The 12,165-nt window shown below is 54.0% G+C and overlaps 1 protein-coding gene across 4 annotated transcripts; it reads left to right on the top strand.

The window, feature by feature from the left end:
• The first annotated feature begins 17 nt into the window (after window positions 1–17).
• CTSB (cathepsin B) lies at window positions 18–12,042 on the top strand. 4 transcript variants are annotated; one of them, XM_055811249.1, is made up of 10 exons: window positions 18–116; window positions 5,759–5,910; window positions 6,461–6,546; window positions 6,959–7,073; window positions 7,326–7,444; window positions 8,180–8,265; window positions 8,969–9,115; window positions 9,809–9,925; window positions 10,472–10,600; window positions 10,694–12,042. In XM_055811249.1, exons 2-10 carry the CDS (start codon window positions 5,785–5,787, stop codon window positions 10,789–10,791), a joined length of 1,023 nt encoding a protein of 340 aa, XP_055667224.1. In that variant the 5' UTR covers window positions 18–116; window positions 5,759–5,784; the 3' UTR covers window positions 10,792–12,042. The 4 variants fall into 4 exon arrangements, with proteins under 4 accessions (XP_055667224.1, XP_055667225.1, XP_055667226.1 ...); XM_055811250.1 differs by lacking the exon at window positions 18–116 and adding an exon at window positions 234–255; XM_055811251.1 differs by lacking the exon at window positions 18–116 and adding an exon at window positions 467–489.
• Window positions 12,043–12,165: the final 123 nt, after the last annotated feature.

Here is a 12,165-nt window from a genome sequence, read left to right as displayed (position 1 = left end):
GGGGGCGGGCAGGCTGCGGGCAGGATGCAGTCACGCTGGGGGCGGGCCGGGGTGACTCAGCCGCCGGGAGCTGCCCCTTCCGCGGCCGCCGAGGGAGCGCGGCGCCTTGCGGGGCGGTGAGACCCGGCGGGGGCGCGGGGGGACCCGGCGGGGGGGGGGGGGCCGGGGGGGGGCGGGGGGACCCGGCGGGGGCCGAGCCGGGCCGGGCATAAGGCGCGCGGCGGGGCGGGGGTGCGGGCGCTGCGGCGGGGGCAGGTAAGGGGTAGGGATGCCGCGCCGCGCGGGGGACAGGCGGGGGGGGGCAGGGATGGGGTATCCCCATCCACTGCCTCCGTGGGGCGGGGAGCAGCGGAGCGGGGCGAGCCCCGCGCCCGGGGGATGTTGCGGAGCGGCCCTTGGGGGGGCAGCAGCGTCTCCCCAGTTTCCCAGCGGCGTTTCAGGGTATTTTTGGCCGTGGCGGATCCAGGAGGGATGCTCTGCAGCTCAGGGGTGAGGTTTGTTGCAGGGAAAATGCCATTAACCCTCAGTGCGCCTCAAAACCAGCAAACCTTGTAAAAATGTCGGGAGGAGGGAGGGACTCTTGTTTTTGTAATGAAGATAGGGAAAAAACCCCCAACCAAACCTCAGTCCCAGCCCTGACGCAAAGGAGGCCGGTTTGGCACCCACTGAAGTGCTTCTGGGAACATCCCGTGATGTGCGGCCGAGCTTGGGTCTGGCACCAGGACCACAGCTTGGAGACGGCTCTAGGTGGGTGCTGCCTTGCACCCATCTGGCACACCGTGGATCGGCCCAGGCTGCGCTGCAGGCAGGATGCAGCAAAGATCGCCTCCTTCTTGTGTTTACCCCCAGGCTGCAAAGTTGGGGGTGCGGGGAGTCTGCTACAGCAGCTGAGGGCTTGTGCAAGACTCAGGTTTATGGATGGGCCTGTAAGGAGGAGAGAGAGAGAGAGGAAGAAAAAAAAAATTTAAGTGCAGCTCCATTTGGGAGGAATCTTGCGCCTTCTGTGAACATAAGCTGTAGATGCGAGCACCACAACTTGCCTCAGGATGTATTTATTTTGTCAGATACCTAATCTGCTAGCGATTCGGCTTTCCTGGAAAGGAATGGGTATGGGGCAGAGTGACTCATGCTTTTTCTTCTTTTAAGACAAAAAAATCAAGCTTTGATAATGCAGCAATAGCTGTAATGAAGTCACCAGGCCATGAGTTTGGTGTGCCCAAGCTAACCTGGCAGCGCAGCCAGCTGAGCTGGATGGTGTTGTTTGTAGGCTTGCTTTATTGTGGCTTAGAGTCACACACAAATACTGGCAGCCAGAACAAAGGACAAAGCTGGGTTTCGGTAAAGGGCTGCTTGCTGAAGGAGGACACATGACTTGAGCTTTGCTGAGTACCTCTGACCCTGCAGGGGTGGGGGTGTTGTAGCTGTGGGGGTGGGGACAGCCGTGATCATCCTTAAAGCCTTGGAAAAGGGTGTGGGGGTGCCTCTGTGCCTGGAGGGGTTTGGCCCAGACATTGGAGGAGCTGAGGTGCTTCAGGGCTGTGACTTATCTCATGGCCTGACCTGCCTGAACTGAGTCATTTGAGCTGGGCTTTGACTAGCCTGTTTGGGGTTTGGGTTGGCTGGTTTTGACTGTGCAAAGAAATGCCCAGCTAAATGGGTGTTGTGAGCTTTGATTTCTGGGTGATGTGAAGAAAGTCTTCGTGGTGGGACTCCGCAGCGGTGAACCACAGAGGGCTTTGGTGTTGCCGGCACTCTGCATCTCCCTTGGGTGCTGGCTGGGAGGAGGCTGTGGGACCCTGCTGATCCCCGGCATAATGTGGTCCAAATAGTTGGAGCTCCATCCCTGGGAAAGCAGGCAGGGAACTGCAGCTGAGTCCAAGATCTCTTCGTCGGGAGGGATGGAGAAGGCATCTGGGTGATGTCACCTTCCCTCCTCCCTGTGTCCCTGCAGGCAGAGCTGCAGTGAAGAGGGAGTGCGGGTGGGTGGTGCAGCACCAGCCATGGCCATCTCGCTTCAGGTGCTCCTCTCTCTTGCACGCTGCAGCTGCTCTGAGCAGCTCGTGTTGGAGGGTCTGCAGTCTCAGTGCTTCCTCTTCACTGGCTGGAGGGGGGGGGGGGGGCTCAAGGGCTGCACTCAAGTGGCCCAAATGTCCTCTTTTTAAGCAACCAAGCCGGCTGAATTGCCAGTCTTGCCCAGGGTCAGCTGTACTGATGGATAGATAGCAGCTTTCTGCAGTTCCTTCTTGCTCATCCTTCAAGAAATTGCATTACCCCAGCTACTTTGCATCCCAAAGCAGGGGGCAGGGAACTTGTTTTCAGCTCCCAGGTCTGCAGCCCTGTAGGAGGTGCAGCAGCTTGGGCGGGCTCTTTGCAAGCCTCAAGCATCCTCCTGCCATCTGGAGAATTCACTGGGGCAAAGCTGCAGTGTCTTAAAGTCCGACAGCCATGCTTTGCTTCTGTTTCCAAGCTACTAAGCTGTAGTGGGATGTGACCCATGACAACAGCCTTTGCCAGGGTCATGCTGAAGCTGCAAGGGACCTCCAGAGGCATGGGGGGTGCAAAGGGAAGGGTTCTCCTGGGGGTGCTGGAGAAACTCCCCTGGCCTGTTCACTGTGCGGAAAGAAGAGCAGATCTCTGTTGGATGCAGCAGGTGTTACGCAAGTTTGGTTTTGGTGCTGCTCTTTTGGTGACATTTAAAACAGCTGTGGGTGTGGGGAGGGGAAGGTGTGTGTGGAGGAGATAGCGGTGGTGGGGGAAACACACGTGATAACACTGACATAGGAAGTGTCTTGCTGCTAGTATCTGTGGGGAAAAGGGGGTGATGGTGGAAACCAGCAGCTTTTTCTTAACTTGCTGCATCGCCTCTGGGGCTGCTTTGTCTCTGGCTGCATGTGACTTGCTGTCGGTGGACGTTGGCCTGTGAGTCCCATGCCTACGTTCTCTACAGATAGATTTACAGTACACTGGGGGCTTGCTCAAGCTGGGGGTGTGGGTGGGTAGGGAGGAAGAAATCATATGAGATGAAGGATTTCCCCTTCCTTCTCCACCCAGATCTTGGGAAGCTCTGTGCCATCCAGCTGAGAGCATCAGCTCCCCGCTGAGACGCTGTGGCCACAGGAGACTTCATAGAATCACAGAAAGGTTTGGGATGGAAGGTTAAAGGCCAGTCTAGTCCAACCCCCCTGCAGGGACATCTTCAAGTAGATGAGATTGCTCAGCCCCGTCCAACTTGGCCTTGAGTGGTCCCAGGGACGGGGCATCTACCGCCTCTCTGGGCAACCTCTGCCAGTGTCTCACCACCCTCATCATCAGGAATTTCTTCCTTATATCTAGTCTGTATCGCCCCTCTTCCAGTTGAAAACCATTCCGCCTTGTCCAATCACTACAGGCCCTACTAAAAAATCCATCCCCATTTTTTTTACAAGCCCCCTTTAGGTAACGAAAGGCTGCAGTAAGGTCACCCCAGAGCCTTCTGTTCTCCAGGCTGAACCACCCCAGCTCTCCCGTGGCCCGTGGGGAGGCTTCGTGCCTGTAGGAGACTTGGCAAGAGGCTCGTTAGCTGGAAAACCCGACTGGCTCCCCGGGTGTTTTGAGTTGTGCTGGGTGAGGTCTCTCTGTTTCTGCTGGGTCTGCTGGCAGCCAGCCATGGCGTGCAGAGCTTAAAAGGCGAGCACCCGTTGGAGGGGAAACCTCCTCATATCTTTTTTCATGTTGGTCTCGGGTTGCCCAGAGCTTGCAGTCTGCAGCTGGTGTGGTCCTGGTAACCTGAAGCTGTGAGATCTCCTGTGTCCGTCCATCAAGAGCTTGGCACAAGCAGCAGTGTGATGCAGGAGGCTTTGCAGCATGGGGTTCAGCATGTCAGCGAATTGACAAGCATCCTGCTGAAAACAAAAGTGTATCAGGTGGCTTCAGGCCTCAAAAATGCCTCCCTTCTGTGCTACAGAAAGTAGGAAATTGCCTGCAGGGAGTACAGAAGTTTTTCAGGTTTTTTGTTTGTTTGTTTGTGATTTTTGTTTTGTTGGTGTTTCGGGTTTTTCTAAGATTTTTTCATTAGACAAGGTGCTTCAGCACAGGCTGGCCACCTGCAGGCTTCTGTGGCCATGTTGAAGGGGCACAAGGTAAAAAATCACAGTAGCCTTAGAAATATATATTTGTTTTTCTGAGTGTAACCTGCTTCCTGCTGCATAAGCAGTGGAGCATGGTGGGGACACCAGCAATGCTAGCGAGTCCCTTATCCACGAGAAGCTTCCAAGTATGCAAATACATATGAAACCCTTTTGAAGAGGTGAGATTTAGGGGTAGGAGGACCCATGTGCTGCTGAAACTCAACTGGCTTTTGGGCTGAGCATCCTGCTGAAAGCGCAGAGTGGGGGGAGAAATAAATAAATGGTGGAAGGAGGAGGGGGAAAGGAAAAAAACCAAGCCCCTTTATACAGTTAGCTGCAGCTGCCTGGGCTTGTCGCTGGCAGAAAGTAGGACACTCCTGCTGGGTTTTCTTCTCTGTAAAGGCTAAACTTGGCTGCGAGTGGGTGGAGGCAGGCTGCATGGAGATGCGTGTGTGTCTCCCCATCCCCTGCGGCAGCTCCGTAAGCTCTGGTGCCACAGGGATGAGGAGCTGCTGGCAAGAGCTGCCTGCCCGGCTGCTGGGGCGTATTTGCCCAGAAGGGTTTAAGCCCAGGCTTGCAAAGGCGATGACACGTTCAGCTCGCTCAGATGAGTAGGAATTAAAGCCTGAATATCTCTGCTGTCCAGGCTGTAGTGGAGTATCTGAGGTCTTGGGTCGCTCACCAGGCTTGGAGCTCATCAGGATGGACGTGGCAGTGGTGGAAGGGGAGCTGGGGGGCTTTTCAGGAGGAGAAGGGTGCCCTGGTGTGTTTGTAGAGATCAAGCAGCTGGTGGCCTTGCTGTGCATCTGAGTCAGGCGTGGGGATGAGGAGGAAGCAGCGAGGAGGAAGCAGCGGCTGCTGGCATTGGGGGTTAAATTCAAGGATCTCTGGGCTGGGTGATGCATTCCAGAGGCTGTGGCCCACCCTTGAGGTGCTCCTGGATTTCCCCTGTGTTTCTGTTCCACAGAATGGGACTTTCCTGGTGCCCTGTGCGAAGGGATGTGGCTTCAGAGCCTCTGCCATGAAAAGCCCCCGTGGGAGGGGAGCGCAGGCAGCAGCTGTGGGCAGCTCCCGGTGCATGCAGACCCCACTCAGCATGGGCAGGAGGGGTCCCTGCCCCAGGGCTGTGACCCCAGTCAGGTCCCCAGGGCAACGGGCTGGCCAAAATGAGGCCATAAAGTCCAAAAATGTGGTTTAGAATGATCCCTTCAAAGGGAAGAGGACTGCACTAGGGCAGGGGCTAGCCGGTCCCCGGGCCTGCAGTCCTGCCGGCCATTTGCCATGGAGGTGGGGTGTCACTTATTCTTTGTCCTAGTCCTTATTCTCTGTTTTTGTGGAAGTAAACATAGCTTTTAATACCCTCCAAATCCCTTGGATCTGCTTCAAAAGGTATTTTCCTGCAGCTACTAATCCTGCAGTGGTAAAGAAACAGGGTTGCCTTGTCTGATTTCTTCTGAGCTGGAGGAGGGGGTTTATGAGTCCTGTACTGTGTCTCTCCTGACCTTTGGAGTAAATCGGGATTGGGAGAGACTGCGTGCAGCCACGTGGTTTGTCATCCCACGTGTTACTGTGACGGTCCTTCTGCCAAGCCCTTGCTCGCAGTCTGAGCCTGCCTTGGGAAGGTTTCCAATGATGCCCATATCTGGCTGCAGGTGGAGTGTCCTGTTCTGTAGCCAAAATGTGGCCATCCGTGTCCATCCTGTGTGCCCTGGTGGCCTTCGCCAATGCTCGCAGCATTCCTTACTACCCTCCTCTCTCCAACGACCTGGTCAACCACATAAACAAGCTCAATACCACTTGGAAGGTAAGTCCCGGGTTTTTTTGTGGTGGTTTTTGTTTTTTTTTTTTTCTGGGATGCATCGCTCAACAGTCTGTCTGTGGGACTCAAGAGCCAAGATTTGGGAGTCTCACCACGGTGGTTGCATTCAAACCAGCCTTGTCCTAGGTGAGTTGGTGCTGTCAGGGATTCTTGTGGTGGCAGTACCTGTGGAGCTTCTCCTCTTTGGAGCAGAGCACTGATGAATTTGAAGAGTAGGAGCAATGCTAAGAGGAGAAGACTCTGTGGAAGGCTGGAAACAAGCAGCACCTGTCAAGCTGTATTGGTGACTGGCCAAACCCTCCTTGGCCAGGCTGCTGTGACCAAAGCCTAGAGCTGGACCATAGATTATGGGTCATGATGCACTGATCCTGGAAAGGGAGGTGTTCTGTGTCTGTAGGTAGCTTGGTCTTTGGCCCCTGGGTTTTATAGCAAGGGTCAGGCACTGGTTGGATTTGAGGGAGATCTGGAGCTGGTCCCAGCAGTGCACTTGGTGGCTGTGAAGAGTCATGTCCTATTTCTCTGTGTCTCTTCCCAGGCAGGGCACAACTTCCGCAACACTGACATGAGCTACGTGAAGAAGCTCTGCGGCACCTTCCTGGGCGGGCCCAAGCTCCCTGAGAGGTGAGTGCCAGGAGAAGGAGATGAAGGCCCTGTAAAAGTTTGTGTGGATGCTCCTGGTGTGTCTGGAGTGGGTGAGGATCTCACCTGGCAGAGGAGATGTGAGCAGGGTTCCCCTGGGTGCAGCTTGTTGGACATCTTGCATGGAATTAAGCACAGATGCATGTGTGGGGGGAACATCCATCCTCTGTCATGCCAGATACTTGACCAATAATGTAATTTGTACTCCTTGAAACTTAAAACGTTGGTAGAGCTGCCTACCTGGTTTGAGGACTTGAAGTATTTATTCTACTTCAGTAAGCAAACAAGAGCCCTTATCCTCCAGATCACCTTCAGAGGAGGTTGGAGAGTCTTGTGCACCCAGTCCTGTTACTCTGGTGTTCCTATAACAGGACTTCTATGTTCTCGCTTGCAGGGTAGATTTTGCTGCAGATATGGAGCTGCCTGATAACTTTGACTCCCGGACGCAGTGGCCTAACTGTCCTACCATCAACGAGATAAGAGACCAAGGCTCTTGTGGTTCTTGCTGGGTAAGAGCATGGGTGGCTTAAGGTCCTGCCAATGCAGAGTTTGCTGGACCAAAAACATGCTGTTGAGTTTGCGACTGAATTACATAAATGGGGTGGTGGGGCACGGGAAGTCCTGCAGTGTCTGAGCTTCCTCTGGGTGGGCTTCTCCCAGCCAGGCTTGTGCTTGCTGCACTCATTGCCAGAAGTTTGCCTGGTTTCTCTCCCGTGGCTGGCTCTAATGGTCTTCCCTTGGGTTTTTGGGGCTGCCTGCAGGCTTTTGGTGCCGTCGAAGCAATTTCAGACAGAATCTGCGTTCACACAAACGCCAAGGTGAGCGTGGAGGTCTCAGCGGAGGACTTGCTGTCATGCTGCGGCTTCGAGTGCGGCATGGGGTGAGCTGCTCTGGGTTCTCGTGCGCTTAAAAGGTGGGTGGGAGGAGTGGGGCCACAACCTGAAGATGCTGACCATTTCAGCCCCATTTTCCTAGTCTCCCTAATGAACAGGAAGCCCCACCAGTGGTTTATGCTGTAGTTGCTGGGGTTAGGTGGGAACAGAAAGTTGTCTGCGTGGACTGAAAGTCCCTGAGGGCCACGTCTTGCCCCAGCAGCAGTGGATGATGATGGCTGGTGGATGGAGGGCAAGCAGATAACGATGCTTTCCCATGCAGAGTCGATGCTTTCCCATGCAGAGTCGCCGGCAGCCTAAGCCAAAGGAAGGATCTTTTAATAGCCCCAATGCCTTGGTTTTCAGGCACAAGCCAAATTTTGCCTGTGGCTTTTGCAGTTGTTGAGAGCGGATGGGTGTGGGGGATGGGGGTGGGGGGTGGGGGCGTAGGGGTGTGTGTGTCTCCAAGTTGTGTGGCTTTTGCTGCCTCTGGTGGCAGAGGCTGACCAGGGACCTGGTGAAGCACCACTGCTTTGGGATTTGGAGGCATGGATGCTCTTAGCTCCTTCTTGCCCTGAGGCTTTGATGTCTCGAGGCCTAGAAATCCTGGGGAAGGCAGGGACAGGCTTAAAAAGGTTCAACATGCTGAACGCTTCCCTTCAGCCATCCCATGATGGCTCCGTTTCCCCTCTTCTCCCAAAAGGGGGGAAGGCTGGAGCTGGAACTGCTGCTTCTTTCTTCAGGTGCAATGGTGGTTACCCCTCTGGCGCATGGAGGTACTGGACAGAGAGGGGCCTCGTGTCTGGGGGTCTCTATGATTCCCATGTGGGTAAGTCCTGGTCAGTACCCTTATGAAAGCAAAGAGGAGCATCTCTGTTACAGCTTCATGTCCTTCAGGGTGCTTCTCTTCTGGTCTGCATCCTTGTGGCTGCTCCTTCCTTCAGATCTCTGCTCAAACACTTCTGCTATCCCAGCTGGCTGCTCCTGTCCCCATGGCTCCTTTTGGTCACCCCTTTAGGACAAGGGCCCCTGAAGACCACCTAGAGTCAGGAGACCCATCCAGGAAGGGAGCACAGTAGCCTGACTTAACAACCCCACAAGGCACCTGCTTCCGTAGCAGGAATGAATCAGGCTGTGAATATTTTGGTGGTGGTGGTTTTGGACCAGTTCAATACACTTTGGATGAGGGCAGGAGTCTTCCTGGCGTGTTTCCCCGTCAAAAAGCAACTTCTAGACTGGAAACCTCTGCTTCCTCCTAGCGTGGCCATAAGTTGGTTCATGTTTTCATCTTTTCCATCACCTTGTCAAGAGGGGAGATGGCGGGAAGCAGGTCCAGAAGGAAACTCATTGCCAATGCAAGGATTGGCCATCTGGCTGTGACAGACCTGCTCTTGCTTGCACCCCGTGATATGTGGGGTTTTGGGGTCAGAAAGGTTGTGCCCATTCTTGGAGCATATGGTACTTCCTCCAGCATGGCTGATAGACAGGGGTGCTTGGGGACAGCCGGTTCATGCTGCCTCTGTCCTCAACAGGCTGCCGTCCCTACTCCATCCCACCCTGTGAGCACCATGTCAACGGCTCCCGGCCACCGTGCACTGGGGAGGGGGGAGAAACCCCCAGGTGCAGCCGGCACTGCGAACCAGGCTACTCGCCCTCATACAAGGAGGACAAGCACTACGGTAAGGGAGGTGGCCTCCAACACCGCTCAGTGCACAGCAGCTCCAGAGCTGCTCCTAGTGGTAGCTTGGTGGGCTTGGCAGGGTTGGACCTTATCCTAAACTGGTTTATGGTGGTTATTTTCGTGCCCTCGGGATGGGTGGTCCTGGAGGAAAGATAAGCCTGGCAGATGCACAGTTTGTATTTGCTGAGACCCAGCTGAGTTGGGGCGGGGGGGGGGGGGGCAGGGACGGGAACTGATTTGAGTCCTCGTGGTGCACGTGCCTGGGTTGAAGGGCATGGTGCTGAGCCCTGTGGGATTACGCTGTCAAAGTCACCTCCTTATTCCTTAGTGGTAGCCAGCCCTATACATGTAGGATAACCTGGCTGCTTCTTGGAGATTTGTCTTAGCCTTGAGTAGTTTGGGGTTTTTTGGAAGTGAGGGTGTGTAAGGAGAAAAATACCCAGTGAAGCTGTCTGAAGTAGGTCTGCGGGTACGGAATAGGACTCAGGTTAAATCATTTCCTCTGGAAGAGGATGGTTGGAGCCCACTTTTCCTGCCTGTCTGTGTCGGTGCCTCTGGAACCTTAGAGTTTGAATTTAACCTTTAAGTGGAGAAGGCCTCTTGCACAGACATGCTGAGCAGTCTCTGCAAGTCCCAAGACCCATGTGGCCTGACAATGCCGTATTAATGGTGGGACTTTTTTCCTCCCCAGGCATCACATCTTATGGTGTCCCTCACAGTGAGAAGGAAATCATGGCTGAGATCTACAAGAATGGCCCAGTGGAAGGAGCCTTTATTGTCTACGAGGACTTCCTGATGTACAAGTCTGGTGAGCATCAGCACTGAGGCTGTAGGGAGCCCCGTTCCCTGCTTCATCCATAGGTCTGTCTTTTGTGGCCCTTGTCCTGCTGCTCAAGTCTGAAAGGAGACTTCAAGTTCACGCTTGAGTATCTGGTGTTGCAAGAACGTGGGGAGATACCATCTCCTGTATCCATTGGTTTCTGCTCCGGACTGGCTCAGGGAGGAAGCCCCAATGGGGAACCCCCAGAACTGCAGCTGAGAACAGCAGCTGGTATTGTAGGTAAACTCCTGGCAGATGGCTCTCCTGGTGTGGACCCTAATTCCCTGTTTGGAACTGCTTGGTATGTGCTGTATTTGGGCCCCTTGCTGAGCGTCTCTAGGTGTCCTGCATGTTGAGCTGATGCTTGGCATCAGTCCTTCCTCCAGACTCTACACTAAGCTTCGGGTCCGCATTTAACCAAAGCCACCTTCTCGGCTGGTCTCTGAGTTTTGATATCAAACGTCTCATGAGCTGTCAGCGCTCTGAAGTGTGGAGACACAGCGCCTGTTGATGTGTTGACTTGTTGCCTTGCAGGTGTCTACCAGCACGTGTCTGGCGAGCAGGTTGGAGGCCATGCAATCCGGATCCTGGGCTGGGGGGTGGACAATGGTACTCCATACTGGCTGGCTGCCAACTCCTGGAACACCGACTGGGGAGACAATGGTGAGGTACCCCTGGGGGCTGCCAGAGGGAACCCCCTCCCAATTCTCCTTGGTGCGATGGGGAGGTTGATTTTTGTTCTTGCTGTGCTTCCAGGCTTCTTCAAAATCCTTCGAGGAGAGGACCACTGTGGCATCGAGTCTGAGATTGTGGCTGGCATCCCCAGCACGGAGCAATACTGGAAGAAGATGTAACCTTGATCAAACCACAAATAATCCTGAGCCCCCAATGCTTTTAACTGATAGCAGATTGGGTGCAGAGCCCCTTTCTCCTAAGAGACTGTAGTTGAGGTTACTTTATTAAAGCTTTTTATGTTTTATTTTTTTTAATGGTATGGCGGAGCTGGAAGTGAAACTGCTCCCTGCAAGCCCTCTGCTCCTGGTGAGTCACAGCTGTGGGGCATTCCATGCTCAAAGGACTGCTGGAGGGCTTGCTGGCCTCTTGCACCATGGCAGTTGGTTAGCCTGCACCCTTTCCAGACCGGTCTGTTACCGGGAGGGTAGGAAGCAGTAGTTTTGCTGGTACTAGGGATGTGGTGGGGCAGTGGAGATGGACCCTGCTGGGAAACCATAGTGGGGGTGATTCGCGTACCCCTGGCTGGGTTGGTCTGTTAGTGCCCGATATGTTAGCGTGTGCCTTGAATTGGCTAAATTTAGACCTATTAATGACAAAATACTGACAAACTTGATGAGGGGCTGGCTCTGCCTGGAGCTGTGTTAAGGCCCCTTCCTGCCCGCAACAAGCCCTTTGTGCGTAGCTTGCTCTGCTCCATCCATTTGGCTGCTTTTTAAACCACTTGTTCGTCAGCTGCTTGTTTAGGGTTTTTTTTTTTCCTGCTGTAGTTTGGGGTTATCGATCCTAGGGAAGGGCCTGGCTGGAGGTCCATGAGCCTTGGATCCAATGTCTTGCAAGCATCTAGGAGCACACTGAAAAGAGCAAACCACCCTTCAGCCATGGCTGGGCAGGTTGGTGTGCAGCAGGTCACACCTCAGTGGGGGTGCTGCACCCAAAACTGGTGTGATGCTTTGGGACTGCGGGTGCTGAACACTGACCAGAGATGAGGGATGTTCCCCATGTTTGCTGCAGGGAGCTCATGCAGATGCTTGGAGGTATCTCACTAAATTGCACACAACTGAACCTTTTTTTTTTCTTCAGCCACAGGCATTAAGAACAAAACCCCTTATTTTTGTTACTGGGGGCAGATGTAATAGCCATGTAGGAGGAATCGTGATTTGTCAACACTAATATAGCAAAAGAGCTTTTTTTTATTATTATTTTAAAGCACAAAGTATATTGCTGAGCTGAGGCTACATGCCTGAAATGTGTGAAGCAGGCTCTCCCTTGCACTTTAAAATAGCCCCTTACCTCTGCTTACTCAGACACCAGTGAGACAGAGCTGTGGTGTATGTGATTGGAACAACTGTGCCAATAAATGATTTCTCCGATGTCTTTGTCTCCTGGCCCTTGGTTGACTTTAGACCCCCTCAAACCATTCTTCTGTTCCCTGCATTGTGGAAACCAGGCGAGACCCTTCTGTCATGCCAGCGTGGTCAGTCCCAGCCCTGCCC

The sequence above is a fragment of the Falco peregrinus genome, chromosome 7, assembly GCF_023634155.1.
Source record: "Falco peregrinus isolate bFalPer1 chromosome 7, bFalPer1.pri, whole genome shotgun sequence".
Classification (NCBI taxonomy): Eukaryota; Metazoa; Chordata; class Aves; order Falconiformes; family Falconidae; genus Falco; species Falco peregrinus.
This window is presented reverse-complemented; position numbering and strand designations above follow the sequence as displayed.